At 39.4% G+C, this 25,585-nt stretch overlaps 2 protein-coding genes across 7 annotated transcripts; one reads left to right on the top strand and one right to left on the bottom strand.

Moving 5' to 3' along the window:
* The first annotated feature begins 75 nt into the window (after nucleotides 1–75).
* Nucleotides 76–19,996, top strand: LOC103044815 (coiled-coil domain-containing protein 158). 6 transcript variants are annotated; one of them, XR_002649626.2, is made up of 26 exons: nucleotides 81–604; nucleotides 808–862; nucleotides 1,264–1,400; nucleotides 1,496–1,680; nucleotides 2,234–2,343; nucleotides 2,422–2,740; nucleotides 3,813–3,889; nucleotides 4,041–4,151; nucleotides 4,261–4,375; nucleotides 4,551–4,670; nucleotides 5,996–6,193; nucleotides 6,330–6,434; nucleotides 7,433–7,717; nucleotides 8,868–9,036; nucleotides 10,140–10,292; nucleotides 13,027–13,139; nucleotides 13,948–14,106; nucleotides 14,239–14,331; nucleotides 14,447–14,584; nucleotides 14,671–14,819; nucleotides 15,857–15,924; nucleotides 16,071–16,235; nucleotides 16,813–16,919; nucleotides 17,421–17,514; nucleotides 19,221–19,320; nucleotides 19,860–19,996. XR_002649626.2 is itself a non-coding variant. In XM_022667474.2 (25 exons), the coding sequence occupies exons 2-25, from the start codon at nucleotides 508–510 to the stop codon at nucleotides 17,433–17,435; spliced, it is 3,243 nt and encodes a 1,080-aa protein (XP_022523195.2). In that variant the 5' UTR covers nucleotides 81–366; nucleotides 462–507; the 3' UTR covers nucleotides 17,436–17,638. The 6 variants fall into 6 exon arrangements, 4 of the variants coding, with proteins under 4 accessions (XP_022523197.2, XP_022523195.2, XP_022523194.2 ...); XM_022667474.2 differs by lacking the exons at nucleotides 19,221–19,320; nucleotides 19,860–19,996 and having other exon boundaries at nucleotides 81–366; nucleotides 462–604; nucleotides 17,421–17,638; XM_022667476.2 differs by lacking the exons at nucleotides 19,221–19,320; nucleotides 19,860–19,996 and having other exon boundaries at nucleotides 76–604; nucleotides 16,813–16,912; nucleotides 17,416–17,610.
* zgc:158260 (uncharacterized protein LOC571389 homolog) lies at nucleotides 17,582–23,602 on the bottom strand. The gene is made up of 8 exons (XM_007243963.4): nucleotides 23,393–23,602; nucleotides 21,878–22,259; nucleotides 20,549–20,718; nucleotides 20,148–20,325; nucleotides 19,836–19,988; nucleotides 18,286–18,426; nucleotides 18,088–18,165; nucleotides 17,582–17,975 (listed from the first exon to the last, which is right to left on the bottom strand). Exons 1-8 carry the CDS (start codon nucleotides 23,449–23,451, stop codon nucleotides 17,868–17,870), a joined length of 1,269 nt encoding a protein of 422 aa, XP_007244025.3. The 5' UTR covers nucleotides 23,452–23,602; the 3' UTR covers nucleotides 17,582–17,867.
* Nucleotides 23,603–25,585: the final 1,983 nt, after the last annotated feature.

The following is a 25,585-nucleotide window of genomic DNA, read 5'->3' as shown; positions in this document are numbered from 1 at the left end:
AATACAAAAGCATTTTGTAATGTCCTCTCGTTGCCAAGGTACAGTAATTTATGCTTTCCAAATATACTAGCTAGCTACATCTACTGGGACTCTTACTGGAAACATGCTCTACTATGGTGTTTTTACAGTTAAATAAACACTAGGGCAGCACGGTTTGACAAGATAGCACAAATTGACGGAACACCGGCTCTGGTACAGTAGGATACCTGTTGCTAGAGCAACAGCGCGGCTTCCCTCATCCAGTTAAGCTGTAGGCTAACAAGCTAAGCTAAGCTAAGCTAAATTAGCTGCCTTGGCTCACAGAGAGGGGAAAAGTTATTGAACGGAGTTATTTTGCTAGTTAGCGAGGTTAGCTAAGCTAATTTAGTAAGTATGCATTTTGTTCGGCGCCCGGCAAATTAACGACTCGCCCAGCTCCGCTTTTCCATATTTACTATTTCGCCCGCTGTTTATTTTATCAGTGTTGAAGAGTGAACAATCACAGAATGCAGCCCGACTCTGCGAACAATGTTTACCGGTCAGAGTGAGAAGCGCCTCCGCCCGGAGGTCGAGCCCCGCCGTGAGAGAGCTGTGAGGGACCCGCTTCAGCCAGCTCTTCCCCCAGGTGAGTTCAACTCTAATATTCCCGCTGTTAGTCCGCATAAAGGCGGCAGGAAAACCCTTAAGGCTGTAAAAGTTTATCGTAGTTTGGTAGTAAGCTAGTATGTTAGCGATAGCGACAGTTAACTAGCTAGGTTAGTTAACTAGTTGGTTAAGCAGGCCAGACTTTACTAATCTAAGTCTAACAGTTCCTTAATCTTTTTTTAGGTTGTTTGGAAGAAGGCATGCCAGAAAGACCCAATATCAGCCTGGATGTTCTGAGGTATGAATAATTAATATTTGGGAGAGATCTGTCTATCAATTCACTCATTCACCTGTTCACCTATCCATTCAATTATCAATCTTTCCATCTCTCTGCCTGTCCCTCTATTCCATTCTCTATCCATCCACCTGTCTTTTTTGTCAGTCCATCCATCCACCCATTGATCTGTCTTTTTCTCTCCCTACCTGTCTCTCTGTTCGTCCGTCTGTCAATCCATCCCTCCATCCTTCCACCCACCTCCTTTTGGTCTGTCTGTCTTTTTTACCTTTTAAATCCATTTTGCTATGCCCACTAACTTGACAATCCTGGTGATGCCTCTGTTTCCAAGAAAAAGGTGGGTTGAAAAATAGTGATGTAAAAAACACTTTTTGTTCTAAACAAACTAATCACACTCTTCAAAGTGAGGAACTGGAGAAACAAACCAGGGAGACACAAAAGCTTCAAGAAGAAGTTGAACAAGCCACCAGACTGACTATGCAGAGGATGGGTCGGACATCTTTCAACACGGACTTGCCAGTAAACTACAGTTCAGCAACAAGTGAGAATATTACACTTTTTGATAATAGCCTGTTATCTGTATACTTTGAAGTCTACATGAAACTCAGTTACATGATTTTGGCTTCTGTCTTGCAGGTAGATCATCAGAAGCATCATCAGAACGTGGCATTTACAGACAACCGTGCGTCCTTCGACCTACTGCCGATCATTTGGATGTGAACACCGCAGGATGTTTGAACTTCCCAGGGAAAGATGTTCTTGAGCAGGCTGTAGAGGAGTACTCTCAGCAGGTCTCTGACCTTCAAAGGCAGATCAGAGAGGTCTGTATCTGGAGCAAGTTAGCAGCCTTTTTGAAGTGATATTTGTGTTTCATACTAGGGCTGCAGTGCACAGTCCACATAAAAATCAATGACATTCACAAATCTACAGATTGCAGTTGCAGTCATATTGCTTATGAAAACATTAATAATGACTGGTGGATTTGACAATATTTTATTATTATTGTTTTAATGCATTATTTTATGGCTTTTTCTGAGTAGCGATTCGACACTGAACAGGGTATTTCATTAAAAAGCTTAAATACTTGTTATAATACTTTAATTTAATGTAATTAGTGCCTTAGGGTATATTATATGTTTAATATTAATTAATACACTATTAGTTATATATATTATGTACAGTTTGTGCTATTGGTGTTATTTTGTATATTTTCTGTGTTATGGCTTTTTAAATGTCTGAGGGAAAAACATTGTATTATGTATGGTGCAACATAAAACTTGTGATTAGTATTTTTGCTATATCGATTAAAAATTAGGTCTATCAGGTGATTTGACCTTATACAGTGTCTTAATATTCCCTGTTAATTTCTTTCAGACATATGAGCTGCATGACCAGCAGAAGTATCATTACCGCCACACCATCATCCAGCTACAAACCAAACTGCACGAGAACCAGATTGAAAAAGATGCACTGGAAGACTTAAGGTAAGAGAAATCTAAACATAACCCTTGTGATCTAATTATGACTGAAGTGCAGTACGTCTGTACATTTTCTCCTTACAGAGAGAAGGAATCTACGAAGCAATTTGAGCTAACAGGACAGTTACAGGAGACTCTTCAGGAGTTGCACAAAGTCAAGCAGAAGCTGATGGAAGCTGAGGACAGAGCAGAGTGTTTTAGAAGACAAGCAGAGACCATGGAGCAGATGCTGCATGACGTGTTCATCAGACTCTCACAGTATGAGAAGCGCAGTGGAAAAAGGAGCTATCTCTGCTGTGACGGCCCCTTCAATCCTGACAAGCTTCCGCTAGGACCAGTCCTGGAGAAAGCACTACAACATATTGAAAATGAGAACTGTGGTCTCCAGGAGAAACTGCAGTCGGTATGTCACTTATGTCTAAATGCTTTTATATGTTAGAAATGTTACTTTGATAATATTTGATAATTGTGATAATTGTAAAATTGTCGATTATATTTTTGTATGTTTGGTCACATATGTAACAGTGAACAGTATTTTATTCAGCTAAGTGAACAAAACTGTAATTCTTAAAAAAATGAAAATTATTTATTAGGGAAAGTAAAGGGCTACCTTTATTTAGAGTTAGCTTAGATTTCCAGATTTTCAGTAAGTAGCAGCATTAGCATTAATGCAGCCAGACAGTGCTACATTGAGGAACCCTAAGTGTTCGTCCCACGTAGCACGTAACGTGGTAAATAAGCAGACTGCAGTCTGATATACTCATCTCTCTGAACGGTGAAAGAGCTAGCGCTTAGTGCGGTTAGCGGGTAATGCTAATACTGCTCAAGCAGTGCTAGCCGGGGTTAGCAGCAGTCTACAGGACGATAATACTCACTTTGGAACTGCAAAATAACTAGCGCTAGCACTTAGCGCAGATAGCGGGTAGCTCCAGCAGTGCTAGCCGAGGTTAGCAACCGATAATACTCGCCTCTGAATGACAAAAGAACTAACGCTACTAATGCTAATACAGCTCCAGTCTCTGTGCTGGAGAACTAAACTGGAACTCCTGTATAACTCTTCTGCACTTCAGCACAGTGGCTTAACTGTTCTGACTGTTAAAATTTATACATAAGGCATTTTGGATCATAAGGCGCACTGTCGATTCTAAAAAAAAATATATAGGATTTTAATTGCTTTGTTATGCTATTATCGCAATATTTTTGCAACTATGCATTGTCCACAAAAAATGCTAATAGGACAGGCCTTTGGTGAATTAAAAGACAAGGTGATGTTAGCCATTTTTATGAGGTATGCTAATGCAAGTGTTTTCAACTATGAGTGGATGAAAATATTTCCATAAATGGAGGGAAATAAACCTGTGTTTTTTGTTTTATATATTTTCATATGTGTGACTAATGGCATCACTTTAAACTGAATTGTTGCAAATGTAAGTATCACCTGACTGGCAGTTAATTATTATTATTTTTTTGGGCAGCTGGAGAGGCAGTTGGAAGACATTAATAAAGAGGCGTCTGAGAGAACAGAATCTCTTCTGGAGGAGCAGAAAGTGAAGTATGCATATAAACAACTAAACAATACACATTTACTATATAGCTTTAATAACGTTATATATAATGATTTGAGATTATTGATATGATTGTCAGTTATTTGTACAATTAAATATGTATGTATGCATAATTTTTATACATTGTGTTTTATACAGAGTGGAGCAGCTCATTACCAGTCATGACCAGGAGATGGCGGCATTGACTAAGAGCCTCTGTCGGTCTCAGAGTAATGCAGCCAGTCTGCAACTACAGGTGGAATTATTACAGTAAGAGCCATGCTGATCTGCCTCGGGCACATTTTATTATAATGCTATAGCATCTTTAAATAGTATGGAAGCGTATATAGAAGTATTTTGTGTTTTGTGTTTATACAAGAAAACAGGCTGAAAGCCAGACCTCCTCTCATCAATCCCAGATCAGCATTCTGGAGTCTGCTCTCTCTGTACTGCGCTCAGAACTAATGGAGAATCAGAATCAGTATCAGGCAAAGGTAATGCAAAATATCTATACAAACACCCCACATGTTCCTTGAGCTTTACGCAGTAATGAACTCTAATACACGCTGCTGTTCTTGATAGTCTCCATATGCTCTGTAAACATATGGGAGCTATCAAGCACCAAGCACATTTCTGGGAAAGGGAGTGAACTTCTGGCTCCTTGTTTAGGTCAATGCCCTGGAGGAGGCGCTGACTGTGGCTCATTCAGAGGCTGAGCAGATCCAGAGAGAAAGAGACCTCTCACACCAGCAGGCTGAGGAACTGGACGCTCAGCTGTGTCGACTCACGGTAACACGCATCTGAGCCCTGTTTATGGCACATTTTGCTGTAGAACAATGGACATTGTTCAGAGGCTTCTGCAGAGTACTTTCTCTGAATGCTTTCTAAGATGCCCAAGCTTTATGCACAATAGAGGCTAAGTCTGCACGATACACTGTGTCCAAATGTTTGTGGACACTGGACACCCCTTTTCTAATGAATGCATTGATTCAGCTAGACACAAACAGTATGTGCAAAAGTACACAGAGCTTATCTCTCAATAATAAGAATGCATGTGTGGGCTAGAGGGGTATAAATCCTCTCTTACATTGAGCTTTGAATTAGCTGTGGTAGTGCTCCATCCAGTACTTGTGGGATGAGTATTACATTTGGGGATGATGTAAAATTGTGTAAAATTGACTTTTGGTGTAGTTAAACATGATAAAGAGTACTAACCTTTGTTGAATAGCCCACCTCTGTTCTAACACAGCTTTCCAAAATCCAGTAATTTTATTCAGTTTGTATACCCTACAGACTGGGTGATATGGGGCATATTCTTACCCCTGCAGATACACCGCTTTTTACATCGTTATCAAGGCTCAAAGTTGCTCCATACCTCATTGATAGAATCCAGAGAGCCCTGACATTCAAAACGAGGCATTAAGAACTTTAAAAACCACTGTTTACAACCTGTAGCATTAACTACATCTCCAGGTGCCGCTATCTTAAAGTAAATATCGTGATCAGTAGAGTGACGAGCACGTAACATTGAAGGAAGTATATGGTGTACATGTAAAGAAGACATTGCCAGAATGTGTGCTATTCTCGGACTGGAGCTTCAGCTGGCAAAACGGAGGAGAAGGCAAATGAAAAAGAAGACAGAATGGTTCGTGTTTGTGCCTTTCCAAACTGCAAAATATCATGCTTGTGACTGTCCTGATCATGACTTTACTTTAAGATGGCGGCACCTGGAGATGTAGCTAACGCCACGGGTTGTAAACAGTGGTTTTGAATAAACTTTTTGTGCATATTTTAAAGCTCTTCATGCCACGTTTTAAATGTCAGCTCTCAGGATTCTACCAATGAGGTGTGGAGCTACTAAGCCTCAATAACGATGTAAAAAACGGTTTATTCGCAGGAGCAAGAATATGCCCCGTATCACCCAGTCTAAAGGGTGATAATAAAATAGCTGGATTGCTGCGGGAGAACAACGGTGGGCTATTTAACAAAGGTTAATGCTCTTTATCATGTTTTACATGTGTTCCAATGCTTTTGTCCATTAATGTTTTAATGTATTAATTAAATTTATTTTGCCTTGTTTTTCCGTAACACTGCTTGCCTCGTTGGCTCATTAGAAAGAACTACGGCAAACTGCAGATGAGCTATCTGTGGAGCGCCTGCAGAGGCAGCAGCTGTGGGAGAGAGGAATGCACCAGAACCTCACCATCCAAACCATGAGACAGGAGCTGGAGCAGCAAGACATCAGGATCCAGCAGTTGGTGAGCCTTGTCCACTCCCTCAAAGAACAGTGTCAAAGACATCTAGAGATGCAGGTCAGAGAGCTGATCTATTTAATTCTGTTAGAATTGTCTGTCTGTGTGAAGCAGCATAAACTGATTTAGGGTGATTATGTGGTTGTGTGTGTGTGTGTTATATGATATAATGACCCTGAGGTTTTATATACTCTAGATGTCAGCAGATGCAAAGCAGCCAGAGACACAGACCGAACTGAAGCAGTTACGTGATGAGCTGGAGCAGGTTCAGAAGGCCAGGGACGAGGCCTTGCGACTTCAAGTCAGTAAACAGATTGTACACTACAGTTTGCTAATGCACGATACCATGAGGTATTTGTATCTGTAAATCCGTAAAAATTGAGAGAGTAAGGCAAAAGCAAAAAAGTGCAAAAACTGCAATGTTGCTTTTATTTACTAGACTTTTTATTTAATTGCAGCCAGTTTGAACCCAAGATGTTTCATATTTTGTCTGGTCAACTGCATTTCATATGTTAAAACAACATCCATCCACAAAAGTTGGCTAAATTCTTTTGACTAATAATGCAGTAAAAAATATATAGAATAAAAAAAGAAATGTGTTATTGGAGTGTTTCTTAAGAAAATATGAGAGGCAAACTGCACTGCATCATATTAAATGATAAAAGTATCCAGGAGGAATTTTACGGCATAAAGAACTGTCATTCAGCAATTGCTGATAGTTACATTCTCAAAAAACACTTAAAATCTTTACTGTTTAAAACAGAAACCTCATGCTAACTGTGTCCAGATGTGGCATTGATCTCACTTGTTTTAAAGACATCAGGGGTGGAAAATCACAGACAAATCAGTATTACAATAGGAATATCACAGTGTGGTCAGTTATTTATTTGTGATGTGCTGCCGGCCTGAAATGCTTATATATATATATATTGCAATTTTCCATAGCGTCACAACTTATTAAGTAGGGGTTGTAGTAGTGAAGATTTAATGTAATCTTATGATCATATATTATTTTATTTGTAAATAATTTAAGCTGCTTTTGACATTGTGTTCTGTACTTGGAAGCTCTGAAGCACGAGCTATAAGCCAAAATATTAAGCTAACAAGTAAAGGAAGCTTATACCATATGCAGGTTTTTAAGTAACATTTGTTTTTTACTAATGTACCCTCTTAAATCAAAATTGAAATTCCAATCATACACGTACTCTACCATGCTGACTCAGTTGGTTGCTGAACAGTTTGTTCCAAAGTATTGCTGGATGCTGATGTGAACTGTGTGTCTGTCTGTATGGATCTCAGGGTCAGAGCAGCAGGGAAGCCGAGCGGTTGCAGACTCTGCTGGACCAGCAGGAGATGGGGCTGCAGCTCCAGCAGCAGGGGGCGCAGCAGGCACGGGGGCAGTTGGAGGAGGCTCAGGCCAGGATGCAGGAGCTGTGGGCTGAGGTGGAGGTGCTGCAGATGAAGGTTCTGGATGGGGAGAAGAGCACAGAGCTGCTAAGGAAGCCTTTAGGGGCTCTGCAGCAGGAGAAGGACAGCCTAGCCAAGCAGGTGCAGGATCTCAGACAAGACAACCAACAACTGAAGGTAGTAAAGCAGTGGTCACAAAATAGGTCACAAGTTTCTAGTTTATTAGGTGTGTCTAATTTGTCCATACACTCACTAAATAAAAATACACTTAATAGATACACTTTGCAGGTATTCAGGTTGCTGCACAATTTGCTGCACCACCAACGACCAAATATTATTGTTGGACCATTCTTAGGTGCTGATAAACAACAGAAGGGCTTCGGTGATTGATTGTACATCTACAAATGCTGTGTTTGAACAGTGAGATGCAGAATCTAAAGGGCAGGGCCATGGGACTAGGGACTAGAGTCCCATGACTTTTGCCACATTCAGTGGAAGCCAAGAATGCTGCCCTGACCTGCAGGATTAGCAAGTACTGCCTCCTGCATTGAATGTGGGTATGATTTCTGCCAGAGTTGGTTGTCTGTTCACAGGAATACAATCGTAGCCAGAAGTCATCGACCACAATCATTACCATCCACTGCACTCTCCTCTGTGGGTGGTAATGCCTTCTTTGAAATGTTTCACAATATAGAGGTGACCCTGTGGATTGAGGTATGTTAAGAAATAGGAATGGAAACCCATTCCGTCTGGCACTCACTATCAGGCCCCACACAAACTTTGGGAATTCACATCACCTTGCCATGAGCACATTGATACAGTATTCTGTCTTATTCACAAGATAACACTTTACAGCTTTTACAGGTGTGAGTGTTCTCAAGTTGTCCCCTGACTCCTTCCCCTGACTTTAGACGTGTCAGTGTATATAGATAGGTGACCAATTAGAATAAGAACACAGCATACAGTGTATATAGTGTTCAGTATAATGTTGGGCATTCTAAAGTCTGTGTGCAGAATGCAGATGGTGGTGGTGGTGTAGAGGGGTATGTAACATCCAAAAGCTTTTAGAGGCTTCAGATTCAAGTATAAATGCTGTAACCCTATTGTGAGCTAAACAAGATTATTTTAATCTATGTATTATAAAAAAAAATGATCAGATGCTCAAATTGTATGTGATGTCTAAGATGATGTTTTATATTATGGTAGTATCATATTGCTCACCAGTACACAGCTCTTATTTTATTTTTGGTTGTTGTGTGTGACTGATGGTTACTGATTTATTCTCCTCTGATATCTCCTCTTATAATGTTGATTTGCCTGTGAGTAGGCCGCCCTGCAGGATGCGGAAGTGAGGCTGGGTGCTTTGGGAAAAGAGAAGATTCAGCAGCAGGCAGTGCTGTCAGCGAGAAATCGCAGCTTTCATCAGCTAACTCTGGAGAAACAGCAGATGACTGCTGAGCTAGAGGAGCAGCGATTGAAGCTGAGTGAACTTAAAGGTAACAGAGGTGACTGGTTTGAGTTGAGGCTGTACTGAGTTTAATGAGGATTTAAATTAATTAATTAATTTATTTATTTTGTATTTTGAATATCCATTCAAGAAGAAATCAGATTACAAAAAACATGCATTGTGTTTACCATGTTCATACATCTTAAATAATTGTCTCAAAACTGTTTTGATGTGATTTTCAAAATGGGATGAAGGAGATTGTATATTTTTATATATAGAAGCTGAGAGAGGGAATCTTAGTAGATAGACATTTGCTTCTGTTCTGAAACCTGTAAAGAACTCTCTTATGTGGGAGTGATTTTCATATTTTAGACTTTGCCTTAAACGAAAATTAAATGAGGTTTATATTTAACACAATGTTTAATATAAAAGCTGCTTGTAAGGTTGAAGGGGACTTCTTACTCTTCTTTAAAAAAACTACAGTATGTAATAATTTAATGTAAAGGAAATAACAGCTGAAGCTGAAGTTGTTTAAGAACTGAAAATTGAAAATATGTAGTTTTTTTTTTCGGCCGGCTGTAATGATGATACAATGCATGTTACAAATTACATTTAATGCATAGAAAAATGTTTCACATATAATTTAACATTTAATTTCAAGACTTTAGCCTAAAAGTATGCCACCACTCTTTATTTGATTTATTTAATTGTTTATTTATTTTTATTTATTATTTATTTATATATATTTAAGGCAGAGAACTGTTGACAGTGAAGGTGGGGAAGCATAGTCTAAAGATGTAAGTCTTGGGCCTTCAGGTCTATGAAAGATCTGGTTGCTGGGGTCTTGTATAAGCTAGTGCAAGTACTTGAAAGGTCATCTTGCTTTTCTTAGCAGATTTTACAGAAGAAGAAAAAAAAATCATAAATTTCAATACAAGTATATGTAAATAAATTCTGATACAATGATTCAAAACATGCCAAAAAGTGAAAGATAACAAAAATGGATATACAGCGGTAATTTATGTATTGTGTTAATTTATCTCATTGCACAAGACATGAAAAACAAGTTTCTTTAGTGTTTGATATTTTTATGCTGCCATATCACACCTCTTTAATAATCACTATTGGCACTGTGTTGGTTCTTCTGTTTAGAAGAGCAGGAGGCTTTGAGAGAGCAGCACAGCAGGAAGACTGAGGAGCTACAAGAACAGAACCACAAGCTTAAAGCTCGGCTTAATAACACTCAAACAAGCCTGGAGCAGGCCAAGAGCACCCTCAGAGCTCTAGAGGGAGCTGATGGACACGGTATACACAAACACACACACACAGGCACACACACAGATGCTGTGTGATGTTTATGTACATGCTGCGAGAAACAGGCAATTGCCAACCAACCAGTTTAGTACACAGACCAAGGCCAAGAGTCAAGGGATAGCAGCATTTAATTTTGTCATGTTTCAAGTGCTACTTCAGTAAATGGCTTGGGAATGCCCACATCTGTATAAGATGCAGCTGCATATCCCACATGCCAATACAGCTTTCTTTAGCGTATATGGGACCAGAGGAGTCAAGTATTAAAGTACAAATACTTTGTTACCTTACTTTACTGGAGTAATTATTCCTTAAGCGACTTTTAACTTCCACTCCTTACAATTTTCCATACTTATCTGAACTTTCTACTCTTTACAATTTAAAAATAGCCTGGTTACTCCTATTTCATTTCAGCTCCTTTTTTATTCCGATATCTCAATCCCAAATCTAAGTCCCAACTTAGATTTAATTTTAATATATTTGCATTGTGCTAAAATACAAATACATAAATAGGTGCATCTTTTAATATAACATTATAGTCATTATGTATTTTAGAAAAATGAGTTTTGGGGTTGGGGGATATTTCACCGAAGGCTCCTATGGCTCAGGCTAAGCTTTTTTTTAATGGCATTTTTTCCCTTATATTACTTTTACTTTTATACTTTAAGTAGTTTTGAAACCAGTACTTTTACACTTTCACTTACGTAAAAAGCTTGAGTTGATACTTCAACTTCTACAAAAGTATTTTGCCTGAGTAATGAATGTGAATACTTTTGAGACCTTTGCTTGGGATGTAGCAAAAAATTTACAGGACATTTACAGGACAGTTGCAGCTTCCTGTCCCATGCCTTTTGCCATGATAGTGCATTTGGGTTGTTTATTCAAACTATGCCTTTAAGAGGCTCTGGGTGGTCCAGCGGACCAAGGCGCTACCCCTATGATCATAAGATCGCAGGTTTAAATCCCCAGTCACTCTGCTTGCTATCAGAAGCCGGAGTCTGATAGAGTGGGTGGGTACAGTAGATGGCACTCTCTCTCCCCACAAGATGATGTTGACCAGCACAGGTGTCTGTGAGCTAATGTATTACAGTCTTGTTGCTGCGCTTTCCTCCGAGCGCACTGATTACTTGATAATGCTACAGCAGCAGCAGTTCCAAAAGAAATGGTGGCTGACTTTGCTTTTCATATATCAAAAGAGGCATGTGCTAGTCATCAGGAGTTGTAGCATTACTAGTGATAAGGGGAGTGCAACTGAATGGGTGGGATAATCGGAATAGCTAAATTGGGAAGAAAAGCGAGATGACCTTTCAAATATTTGCACTCAGTAACCCCATTCACCCCATCCTTACTCAATAACCTTTTTTTAGGGTGGAGGAAATAGGGTGTGTTAGGAAGAGTGTAGGGAAGTCTCCCTCTCCAGTGTGAACACAGTCCATGTTTAAAGCCAGAGGATGTTTTGATTATAAACTGTCTTCTTTGGTCAAAAGGTAAGGCACCGTGTTCCTCCAGCGAGATGAGATCTGGGCAAGTCTAGAATAATAGGTGGAAAACCGCACACTTTGACCTTCTGGACTCATTTAATCTCTTTAAGGAGTGTCTTCACGTGTGGCCTTCCCTGTATTATCCCTGGGTTGTGGATAATGGCAGGAAGGCTGCACACTGAGATGCTAGTTTTGGAGCATCTCGGTGCGCTAACTTCCACCTATTATTCCGCCGTGTGCTTTTCCGTCATGTGACGGCGTAACCTGACTCCGCCGCTCGTCCATTCGCTGCTTTTGTGCCGCGTCATCGTGGTACGATACTGTCCAACAACAGCAATACATTGTGTGGCTGGATAAATGCATTAGAGGGCATTATGCTCGAACTGTCCATTGAAGTCAAATTCCCATAAGCCCTATTTGTTTAGGGAATGTTATTGAAAGGAATGCAGGGAGAACAAGAACAATGTGATCTCATATGACACAAGTTTCAGTGCATCAGAGTGCTGCACAATGCATCCTTTGACATGCTGACAATAACAGAGTGGCCTTGCTTACTCTCTCCAGGTCAGGCGAATCAGGCGAAGAAAAATAACTGAACGTTCTGAACGCCAGACGCGCACACAGCCACAAAAATATATATTTGATATTTGGTCTGTGTTGTGTTGGCGAAGGCTTCTGGAACTGCTACATACAGTCCTAATCTTTTATATTTTTAAATAAATATTTGTTTTATGTCCAAATGTTTGGGACACCCCTTTTATTGGCGTAAATTGCACCAATTGCAAACACAAATATGCATACCAATTTGCACTCACAGCTTGTCTGGTGTCTGTAGCGAAGTATTGCCAATATAATATGAACCGAACATGAACCTGTTGGCACCATGCCAAGTCCCTGACCTGGGTTAGAGGGGTATAAAACTCTCCGGCATTGAGCTGTGAATCAGTAGAGTGATAGCTGGGTTCTATGGAATGATAGTGCTCTATCCAATACTTCTGCGGTTGGGAGTTGGGAAGTGATTTTCCAACATACTTTCTTGTTTTCTGCTCTTGTTGCTAAATACAATCAAATCAGATCCTCACAGCAATGTTCCAAAATATAGTAGAAAGCCTTCCCCTGGACAGTAGAGACAGTACAGAATCTTGCTTTCAGAAGAAACCATGAAAGAGCAGGTGTCCCAGTACCTTTATAGCATCCATAAAGTGAATGTGATTCATTGAAAGCTGTTGGTGCTGCATGTGCTGCAGGTCTGAAGGTAGCCTTGGGCATGCAGAAGCAGATCACAGCGAAGCGAGAGCAGATCGATTTTCTCCAGAGCCGGGTGCAGATGTTGGAGGAGACCACAGAGAAGTTGGCTCAGGTAAGGCTCTTTAACAGTTACAAGCACTTAGTCATAGTTTTTTAGGCCTGATTGGAGCTGCAAAGGTAACCTACATTTAGTGCTGAACAATTAACCAACCTTGAGAACGGTATCAATGTAATCTTACCTTTGTTTGTCATTTCAGATTTTTTTTAATTGTTAAAAAAGAGCAGAACCAAATTTAGCATAATTAAGTGGCAGAAAGAACAATATTGTTGAAAGAAAGGCATAAGAAGTGTCGTTTGCACTTTTCCACAAGCCGTGTAGGGGAAACAGCAAACATGTTGAAGAAGGTGCTGTTAAGGTGCTGATGAGACCAAATCTATTTCGGCCTAAATGCAAAGTGCTGTGTGTGTCAGAAAAGTAATCTTGCTCATCACCCTGAACACACCATCCCCACTGTGAAACATGGTGGTGGGAGCATCATGCTGTGGGGAAGCATTCTTCAGCAGGGACAGGGAAGCTGGTCAGAGTTAAACACAGGGCAATTCTGGAAAAAAAAAACTGTTGGAGGCTGCAAAAGACTTGAGGCTGGAAAGGAGCTTCACCTTCCAGCAAGACAATGACCTTAAATATACAGCCAGAGCTACAGTGAAATGACCTAAATCCATTTGAGCTTCTGTGGTAGGACATGAGAATTGCTGTTCACAGATGCTCTTTTTTCAATCTGGCTGAGCTTGAGCTGTTTTATAAAGAAGAATGGGCAAAAAACATCTCAATTAAATACAAAGTTTGTGGTTTTGAGGTGACAAAATGTGAAAAGTTTACAAGCCACTGTATGTGCTTATGCATGCTTACTAACTTTCAGGATAGGCGTTACCAAGCAAAGGAGATCAAGCGACACATGCAGGATCTGTGTTTTGAGAAGGAGAGAAGAAAGAAGCTGGAGACTGAGCTGGACACTATGCGTACCAATGAGAAACTCCTGAAGAGCAAAGTTGAAAGACTGGACACTGCCTTACATAAGGTTCTCATATATTTGTACTTCATTCGTGATCTGCAGCTTAGAAGAAAAGGCTATGCTAGTACACATGATACAAGGTGCAGTACAGGGGTTTATATACCATGCAGTTTGATTGTTACACTTGATCTTTTCCAGATGTCAGACAGCTTTGCAGAGTGCCAGGAGTTCATTCAGAAGCAAGAGCAAGAGATCATGAGAATGAAGCTCCAGCATGCTCTTGAAGTGAAGGTATGCTTTCTACTGATAATACTATCCAACTATACTAACATCGGCAGATCGGTCGCTCCCTTAAATCAACATTATTTATTTGCTATTGCAACATGGCTTTGTATGTCTTGAGTAGGAGCTGCAAGCCCTCAATTCCCGAACCACAGGCAACAACATCCATAGGTCTGCCCTCACTAGCCCTACAGTTCCAGAAGAACTGCACACCTTTCAGAGCCCAACAACCTTTCTGTCCAACTCCGCTGGCAGAATCAAGGTACAGATCAAGCAAAAAAGCTAATCCAAATATTAGGATTTAATGTAATGGAAAGGTTTGAAATGCTTTCTTTGGTCTGTTTCCAGCTAAACATCGATAGCCAGCGGCCTAGTTGCCCTACTCTTGATTTGCGAAGCCTGGTGAAGGAGCTACAGGATGTGATCAATAAAGACCAGGTGGCTGACGTCAGCCGAAACACCAGGACAAGGTCTGAGGACAACCCCAGGGCTAGAAAGTAAGAGAGTGACCTCAGATCATCAGGTCATCATGGAGTCACTGCATGAAGCACAAACTCAGACTGAGTCCAATATTAAGCTAAGCTAAAGGTGCTGTTGCCATGTGGGTCAGCACCAGCTTTCTCTAGTTTCCAAGAGTCTTGACATGCACATGACCTGGAAAAAAATCAGATCTGTGTTGCATAAAAGTACAAAAAAAAGATTTGAGTCACTTCAAAAACTTTATTGATATATACAGCATTGGAAAAAAATAAGAGACCATTTAAAAATTATAGTTCTTTGATTTTACCAAATTAAAAACCTCTGGAATATAATCAAGAGGAAGATGGATGATCACAAGCCATCAAATCAAGCTGAACTGCTTGTATTTTTGCACCAGGAGTGGCATAAAGTTATTTAAAAGCAGTGTGTAAGACTGGTGGAGGAGAACTTATCTTTGGCAGCGTATTGTTAACTAGTTATTTTGAATGGATTATTGAAAAGAGTATATTTTATTTTATTGTTTTTTTTTTTTTATTTATGAAAACAGCTAATGTGGTTTTAGACCTTCAGTATGCCTTACAAAATCTAAAGTAACTAATGGTAATATACAACCTTTTGTGGCCTTTATGTAACATTACACAGCACTTTGCTAATTCTGCCAACAGTGATTTGTAATAATCACATATTTTTTTGATTGGCCTTTTGATGTGGATATTACTAAACTCATAGAATGCGCCCCCAGGTTAAAAGTGAGAGCATGCAGAGCTTAAGAATGGCAAAGGCGGTTACTCCTGCTCATGCTCTTATGCATGCTTGTCTGTTTGAACAGCGCTTGCTTTGAACTTGCTTGTGTGAGCACTGTATGTGAAAGCCTATTCTGTAACTTGTGAGTAAATGGCAACACTTCCTGCTTGTGGTTTAAGCATGTTCCATTTTCTCTTCCCTTTGTTCCTATACATCATATACTGTGAGTGTGTGTGTGTGTGTGTTTGTTAATGCCCTAATTGCATATAATGCACATGTGGCTTCTCTTGCATGTCTTGCTTTAACACAGTGAGCAGGGTCCGCTCCAAACCACTGACCTTGGCAAACTGGATGTGAACGGTGCTTTTTCAGCTGCCAGTGAGTTCTTGTGCTTCTGTGGATAATCACTGTTAACTAATCAATGAACTGACAAATTGCCCTTGCAGTTATGTGATTAGTGTATACTTTTATTTTGTTTTATTCATGTAGTATAATTCTTCATATGCTGTTTTCTGTTTTCTCAGATGTAGAGCAGAGACTGAGAGACAATCGGCCATTCTACAGATCTTCATCTTGTGTGGCAACACTGGGACGAAGATCTCCAGTCCACTCCCTCTTAACCTCTGACCTCCCCACTGACCTGCTTAATGGCCTTGAGGCAGAAAGCCACACCAGTGATCTTCAAATATGTGAGATTTGACCTTGTAATACCAGAGATGGTGACTCCTGCTACAGCTGGAGCTTTTTAGGATTACAACCAGAGACCATTTCTACATAATCAAGCACTCCTACTCCCTGTAGTGAATTGCAATGTGTGTGTGTGTTTAGAGCACCAGTAAATTGTTTGGACACACCTTCTCGCCTTCTGGATGTTTTTTCAGTCATCCAGGCTATAAAGGAACACATGCAGAATCATATAGTATCTTAAAAGTGTATCTTAAAACCAAAATACTCTGAGAATCATTGAGGTGCTCTTATCTTGGCTGATGTTAACTTGCCCTTTCTGAGGTTCTGGTAACTCTGATGAACTCTGATAAAGTATGGGTAATGTCTGGTACAACAGATTAGGATGTTTGTTTAAACATGCAGCTCCCCCAGGTGATCGCCAGAAAAGTTCTGGGTTAGTGTGTGAAAGGGCCTTCAAGTAAACATGACCCTATTGGAACCATGTCTAATGCCAGGCGTAGGTCAAAAGGGTAGCCTCTGAGCATTAAACTGTGGAGCAGTTTTTTATATTAAGGAATTTTTTTCTCTGTGTTACAACAGCTGTCAATAACGGAGATAAGCTAACAGGACAGACAGGCATGCACCTACAAAGCAAGCTGGACAGTCTCCAAAACTTAGTAGAGGATCTTCAAATAAAAAAAATCAAGGTAGGAGTATGGATAAGAAATTCGGGATGTCCTAATCAGGTTATTTTGCCGCCCAATCCTGATTTAGTCTTTCTGTTTGTTACAAAGTTTAAAATTAAAAAAAGTGTTAAGTTTCTACAATAGTTTTATATAATTTCAAACTTTTTATTTTTTTAAATTGTGTCAACATTTTTTCAGGTTAATTTTTAGACCTACTATAATTAATTTTTATTAAAGTTTTAGTTGATTTTTGGTTTTATTATTGCACTGATGTTTTAAAAATTGTATGGGCAAGTAAATTTGCCTTGAAGGCATGGAAACATCATGAAAAAATCTTGGAAATGTATTGACTAAAAAGTATATGAACCCTGAATATATAAAATATGTCTGGTTTGGTCCTGATCCCTAGTCACTGGATTAGATTGGGAGATTCCTACTGGAAAACACAAAGTTTAAAATTTTACTGGTGGCTTTAAAACTAATGTATATTTATTACCATATTTCTGTTTGATGATTTTGCAGAAATGGCCTGCATGATAAAAAGTCTGGAAAAGAGGATGAGAAGAGTCAGAGACAGAAGAGACCCTCCCAACAGATGAGCTTCTAGACCACTATGGTAAAAAAAAAAAGACGGAAAATTGTATTATTTGATTATATAACTAAAGGACTGAACAAGACAAAGATGTATTGTCTGCACATTTATATGGTTGTAATTTATACAGATCAAGACCAAAAACCTTCACTGTAAATAAAAAAAAAATAAACCACATACTGTGTAAGAACAGAAATATGAAACATGAGTTGTTCTATCTATCTATCTATCTATCTATCTATCTATCTATCTTGTGTGTCTGTCTTAACTATCTATATGTCTGTCTGTCTGTCTATCTAGATGCTACTGTATTTTAATCATTCTTAATTTAGAGTACAGCTCAGCTGCACCACACAGGAATTAGAGCTGAGATGTATTTAAAGCGTGGCTTGCCCCTTGCGTTTTGAAGCTGAGGCAGTTGCGTCAGTCCCTCTAGTCCTGTGCTCTTGCTCCTCCTCCTCCGAAGGAAAAAGAGAGCTGAGAAACTGCAATAAATAATAAACGTGATCCTTTATGAAGTCAAATATCTGCAATTAAATATGAGAAACATTACATTTGTTTGTTTCATGAAGAAACAGGGGAATTCCATAGTCTTACCCTGGGCATTCTCAGTCCTTTACTGATGATGAACTCCCTGAAGGCCTGTGTTCCATGAATCTCCTTCAGTTCTTTGTCCTGCCCAGCAGAGAGATATGAACAGACGTCACATGTCTTATTAGAAATTGAAGTCAGCTGACCCTGTTTTTAACATTATCAGCTTGCTTGTGTTTTTGTCACAAGTACCACCAGTCAGACCTTCTCAGTTGGCTGCAGCTCGAGCTCCAGATCCTCTGTCACTGAAGGGTCTCTCAGTGGCTCGCTAGCAGGACGCTTCTTCCATGTTTTTGGGTCTAAGTACCATGCACCATATGTAGTCTTTGTGTTGGAAGGATACACCTGATGGTTTAAAAGTTTGAGAAAACAGCTGGTCAATCTGTAAGTAATCCATGAACATATATTTCATGACTGCAAGAGCAAAGAAAGAAGTAGAAGCCTGAGAAGGAATGCACTAACTAGCAGACTTGAACTGTAATATGTTAATCAGAGGTCTCCAACCCTGTTTCTAGAGAGCTACTGTTCAGCAGACTTTAGCTCAAACCACTAATCAGTCCCACCTGATCCATCTACTCATCTAATTACTGCTCGAGCAGTTGAATGGGTGTGTTAGATTTGGAATGGAGGTGTGAGGTGTAGGATGGTAGCTCAACACAAGCAAATTTAGAGACCCTGATGTAAACTATAAAAGTTGTTGGGTGCTATCTTGTGAGCGAGGCTGAACACTTGCCAGTGTGCTCATGGCAAGGCAACATAAATAATGTTGCATTCACATCTACCTTACTTGGTTTGAAGCAAAACAGCTAGTGTAAAAGTCACTGCAAACCACAGTCGGACCCAAATGTTGGCACTTTTTTGGATGGTTCGGGCTTTCTGACTAATTACAGGAAGCTAGGTAGTTACAGATTTAGATAGAATATGACACAGCATCAGAAGAAAGGCATCTCTACAGCATTCTAAAAAAAACAAATAATGTATAGGATAGGGACAGACATCCCTGCTCACTAAACTGCAGTGTGAAACCAAAATTGACTGGATCAAATGTATATAATGTAACAAATACCTGAATTTTAGTTTCGAATTTAGTCTGGATTTCCTATGGTTTTTCATGCATATGTACATTTCTTAATCCACAGTGTCAGAGCAGAGATTCATAAAGTACTAGAGATCAAGACTTGAGTAGAAGTACAAGTGCGGCATCAAAAAAAGTGACTTACATAGAAGTTGAAGTTAAGTGTAAGTACTAAAAGTATTCAACTTTTTTGTACTTAAGTACCGCAAGTAGTTTATTCTGAAATGTACTACTGAAAGTAAAAGTACATATATTGCGTTATGTAGTTGTTACAGAAAGCAGTGGAATGGTTGAATAGCATATTGCAGACAGGCAGCAGGGCAAAAGACAGAATGGGAGCAGCGAGATCTTTTTGTGAGACAGCTTGATTGCTTGATTTGCTTAGTAATGATGAGCTTCATCAAACCTGAGGACTAGAAATACAGCCTAAAAAGTCATTACCACTTACAATGGACATCATAGGGGGTGGTAATCTAGCTAGAATTGAGTGAACTGACAACAACTTATAAGCAGAATTCACAACCACATTCAATGCAGGAGGCCCCACATGCATATCCCATAATGCAGCATTTTGTATCTTTCGTGGGAGATGGGACACATTATAAGAAAAGGTATTAGTTTCTGTCCAATGAAATTTAGCACATATTTGAAGAATATTATATGGTACTTTAATTCTTACTTTGTTTAACTCTGGGTCCTTCAGTTTAGGTGCACTGTGTGAGGAATCGTCCTTTGGCACATGAACAGGAGACCTTATAGAAGTCTTCTTTTCAAATCCACAGAAAAACAGGCTGTGGATAGTGGACTCCGTCAAACTGCTTGTCTCCCCACCCTTAAGAAAAAAAGGTAACCATATGGACATGCATGAGAATTAACTGACCACAAAGAAACTCTACATAGAAATAGAACAGACATGAACAGATTGTATTCTGATCTATTTTATCTATTGTGTCCTGAATACACTTTTACTTGTTAGGATGTAAAGACTGACCAGTAAGGCAACCCAGTCACAGAAGAGCTTGGTTACTTCGGTAATGTCTTCATCCTGAGCAGGTGAGGGTAGGAATGTGTTGCTGACCATCTGGTTGCCTTTGGGTTGGGTATCCATAGTTTCCGGGAGTTTATAAGGGTTTCTAGAACTGCAGCCTTTGACTTCATCAGCTGAAGATCTTTGGATGTGAGTCACAGATATTTAATTAAAGTAGAAAATACCTATACTGTAGTAGACTTTAGTAGACTTTTTCATACATACTGTGCTTCTAAAATGGTTAAAGAGGGTCAAGTCATGAACACACAGTTTTGCCTGATTATCATATGAATATCACATGAATTTACATAGGCAGCATGTGTCCGTTCACAGTGCTATGTAGGAGTGTTACATAAAACACTTACACTGTACCAATGGACAGTTTTGTCTCCTCCCTTGACGTCTCTTGCTCTGGGCCTTCACATGTTGCCACATTCTCTTCTCTAGACACCTCCTCTTTCGAGAAACTGATAACATCTGACTCCCTCTCGACACACATCTCAGGGTCCAGGACAGATAGTACGTCATCAAACAGCTGTACAGAGGAAGTGGAAGATAAGGAACTTAGTCTTGTCCAGTTGATCGTTCATTCCAAGTTCAACAGTGAAGGCTCTTTTATGAATTAATTCTAACTCTCTCCTTTGAACCATGTTACAAATGGAATAATGAATTCCAGACTGTAGAGGGCATTTCTCAGTCTCATAGTTCTGGGACATCTGGTACTTGGAACAAATCAATATCCACAAACGTGCTTAACCTAAATTTGTCTCTAACCATAAACATAACCTCATATCTAGAAGCCTTGGATATGCTGACTCCTATCAAATACTTCAAATTGAAAATGTACAATTTTACATGTTTGGGGAGTTCTTTATTTAAAGAACCAGTTAGGATTCTACTAAGATATTAAGGAAATAGTATTTGTTTAAGCACCGGCAGCTGGTGACAGCAAAGCTGTCTTTAGCCAGTATGTGTCATGGTAATCTGTGTGAGTTTTGGTCTCCAAACCAGCCCACTGCCGTTAACCCAGTCCCATTTCCACACCCCGAGTTGCCAGGTATAGAACACAACAGCACGCAAACAGTGTGCTCCAGCCATGTAAATGGGTGGGCTGGCTATTATTCTCCTAAACAGGTAATCACTGAGCTTCAGTAAGGTTTGCTAACCCTAGCTAGGTCTTTTATTGCTAGTAATGTAGGATTATGAATCTGCATTTTGAGTCATTGCAACATTTGAGTGTAGAATTGGTCCATGCTGGGTACAGATGGGTAATCAAGGCAGCTAGTATTTGAGATAGCTAGCTAAAGTGATCTGGATTATGTCGGTTAACGTCCTCATGTTACAATATGCTAAAGTTAACTTACTGTATATTAGTCACAAAAGACTAGCAGATGGACCACAGCTGTTTACTACTGGAGTGTTAGCATGCCAGTAACTGGCCTCTTCTTACATTGCTACTGGAGTGTTGGCATGCCAGTAACTGGCATCGTCTCATGTTACTACTAAAGTATTAGCATGCTAGCAACTGGGCTATTTTCTAAAATGCAAAGATTTTGGACCCAAACTCCCCATTGCTCAAATACCACTGTCATTTCTACGGTGTTCCTCAAAAACAAGGCTTGTCTGGCAAAAAACTACAAAGTATTTTAACAGGATTTCTGGTTTAGCAGCTGGACTGTAGGTTTGTCAGTTACCTCAGGTTGGAGTCCACTTGTTAAGTGAGGATACAGGGCCAGTGGGTGAGAGCTGAGCTTCTGCTCCACTGCCTCCACATACTGGCGCCGGGTTTGGCGCAGACAGTTTATTCTGGAGTAGCAGGCCTGCTCTTTGTTGAATCGTTTCTTCAGTACTGTGGCTGGACGAGCCTGGTTCACCAGCCCGAACAGTGGAAGAGTTATCCTGCACTGAGGCTGAGTGAAGACTTCGTCCTGTAGTGCTGGGTATCCATCTCTAAAATCATCCTGACCCGGGTTCAAAAAACGCCACCCTCGGTCTGTTGCATCCAGGGCCCCACACTGCTGCTGCTTCTTCTTTAGAGGGTCCTTTAGGAATTTGGTGCGTAATCTTTCCTTATACCTGAAACAAAGTAGGGTATAAGGATGCTCACAAACATGGTAAAGTCTAAATCTGATTTCCCCTTCAGTTATGTTTAACCTTTAGGAACAGCAATAAAGTTTCCAGACCAATTTACCTGTGTTTAACCATATTTAATACAATCAGAAAGTAGATAAAAAAAAAATAAAGGAATATTTTTTCTACATAAATATTTGTCATTTTTTCCCCACCAGACTATGGTTCACTTAAAATAATTCACCAATAATTGGTCAAAACTTTTGCCCTTTATTGTCACTACTGGGTTAAACTGACTGGAACAGTGTGTGTAATAAAAACATACATTAAAATACATAGTATAAACATGTTAAATGAGCAATTTTCCATTGGTATATTTATTACACCAGTTAAGGTGTTGGTTAGGATTTAATGTTTCACATCAGTGGTGTTTGTTTAAAGGGGCATTCCACCAACTGAACTGCTTGATTGTTTTGCACCAGCAGTGGCATAAAGTTTTCCAAAAGCAGTGTGTAAGACTGGTGGTGGCAAACATGCCAAGATGTATGAAAACTGTGATTAAAAACCAGGGTTATTCCACCAAATATTGATTTTTGAACTCTTAAAAGTTTATGAATGTGAACTTGTTTTCTTTGCATTATTTGAGGTCTGAAAGCTCTGCATCTTTTTTGTTATTTTCAGCCATTTCTCAATTTTTGCAAATAAATGCTCTAAATGACAATATTTTTATTTGGGAGAAACGTTGTCTGTAGTTTATAGAATAAAACAACAATGTTCATATTACTCAAACATATACCTATAAATAGCAAAATCATAGAAACTGATTCAAAAGCCACTTTTACTACTGATTAAAGGTCACACACTGTGTTGGTAGCACTTAAATCAATGCCAGTTCTCTCACTTTATTATACTGTATTTCATATTCAGCTTATATCATTAGCAACATTTAGCAACTACCTTTCATCTGAACCCTATCAAACGTAGAGGGAAATTAATGCACCTCAGCCTAACCTAATATATCCTGAACCTTGAATATTAGCTAGCTATCTAACCTAATGTTATCTAATCTAATGTTAACATTTTGATTAAGCTACCTAAGATTAAGTAGTTAACTACAGTAAAGTAAGGAAACTTCTCACCAAGGATGCACAGGGCTGCTCTCTCCCAGTCCAGTCCAGAGAAATTTCTTGTCGGTCATTTAGCAGCTTTTTGTACTATTTATTAGCTTTTAGTGAATGGTTTATATATTTAGAGTTATTAACGATATAATAATGTACAATATAAACAAAGTTAGAGGGTTAAAAAGGAAAAAACGCCTCAATATTTGGATTAGTTTGGCCGGTGAAAGAAGTCAGTGCTTTTGGTTGCTATGAAACCAGACCACGCCCACATCTGAAATATTGCACCACGAGGGGGCGCACTCTCATCAAAAACATCAGTAACACTATCACTGCATGCATACAGTCTTTTCAGTCTATCCACTATTGGAGTATTTCTCTCAGCCCTGTTACTGGAGGCCCACTGCCATGAACTTTTTTCAGTTTTTCCCTGCTCCCAACACACCTGATCCAGTTAACCAGCTCATTAACAGCTCTTTATTAAGTTAAAGTGTGTGTCCAGGGCCTGAGTTGAGAAACACTGCATTATGATACAAGGGGAATCCAACTAGCAAGGCCTCCAAGATCTTGTGAGGTTTGTAAGTAGCTAGTTTATTTTTTTTAACCTTCATATTGTGTCCATATTTAGTCAGAGCAGGATGCTAACTGCATTCTAAAAACTTCCAGGTCAGTGTTTCTCAGTCATGGAGAAAAGTGGCTCTGTCTGCTCACTTTATCCTGCTACAAAACCAAGCTCAAGACCTGGTTCTTCACAGTTAAAGTGATTGAGAAGTTGATTATCCAGCGAAAAATATGCACTAAAACGGGTTAACTCGCTTTTGACCGGCAAAATGGACTTGCTTATATAACTAGTCCATAAGTTTGATGATGTTGGTCATGCTGGTCATGCTAGGCAACAAGCTTGGTCACACCAAGGGATTATCAAGCAATTTCACTGTTTCAGACAAATTTCCAGTGTTAGAGTGATAAATTCATGAGAGTCTTGCTAGAGTCTAGTTGCGGTTGCGCTGTTTTTGCTGGTTAGCCTCACTGATAAGTGATTTTCTTCTTAAAGCTACACAGCTGTTTAGTCCTAAACCCTTGAGTTCCTTTTCACATTGTGTGTGTGGTAAAGCTTTTACTTTCACTATTAAACATATCCCTGAATTCTAGTGTTGTGTTTCTATGATTTCCGATCATTTAAGATTTGTTTTCCAGACACATTTCTTCTTAATGCATCTCCTTACATGCCAATAACTGAATTAACATCTTTTCCACATCCACAGGATGTGTTTTTGACATGGTTGTTTAACAAATAAAAAGCTACTCACTGCATCTGTTAGGTTAAGTAACTTTTTTACTTTTACTTACAATTTAAAACAAAATCATCAATGAAATGATTATCCAATCAGAGGCTCTTAACCATTTGCTAAGTTAAATCCAGGTGGCGACCTGCACCTTTTTTGCCCAGGCATTGTATTATAGTCATTATATTATTATGTATGTTCCACATGAAAAACATACATAGATCACAAGTAATATTAAAACCATCTGCTTAATCCTGTGTAAGTCCCCTGTGTGTTGCCTAAACAGATCTGACCCCTCAAGGCATGGACTCCACGTGACCTCTGAGGGTGTCCTGTGCACTCCTGTGGTATCTGGCACCAAGATGTAAGACGTCCTCTGTGGATCACAGCAGTAAGCCTGGGGCACTCATGACCCCGTCACCTGTTGGACAGTTGTCCTTCCTTTAATGTTATGACTGATTGACTGACTGGGGTATGCTTTAGTCATTGTGTACCTTTCTGTTTGAGGCTTGCCTGTCTGTTTGTGAACAGTGTGGAAGGTAGTAGTATCATATGGATCTGCATTTTGCTTCTTTGAAAAAATAAATGATGATTTGTTAAGTCAGTGAACTGATTTAAGTCTGAATTAGGAGAGTTTAGTTTTATTCTCATGGTTTACTTCTTGGTTTGCTCCTATTCAAGCCTATTTGGCCTACAGCTCTGGAAAAAATTAAGAGACCACTTTAGTTTCTAAATCAGTTTCTCTGATTTTGCTATTTATAGGTATATGTTTGAGTAAAATGAACATTGTTGTTTTATTCTATAAACTACGGCAACTTTCCTCCCAAATCTTAAATAAAAATATTGTCATTTAGAGCATTTATTTGCAGAAAATGACAAATGGCTGAAATTACAAAAAAAAGACGCAGAGTTTTTAGACCTTGAATAA

This window comes from Astyanax mexicanus, chromosome 22, assembly GCF_023375975.1.
Source record: "Astyanax mexicanus isolate ESR-SI-001 chromosome 22, AstMex3_surface, whole genome shotgun sequence".
In the NCBI taxonomy this organism is placed as follows: domain Eukaryota; kingdom Metazoa; phylum Chordata; class Actinopteri; order Characiformes; family Acestrorhamphidae; genus Astyanax; species Astyanax mexicanus.
The sequence above is the reverse complement of the archived record's forward strand: the minus strand, read 5'-3'. Positions and strand labels throughout refer to the sequence as shown.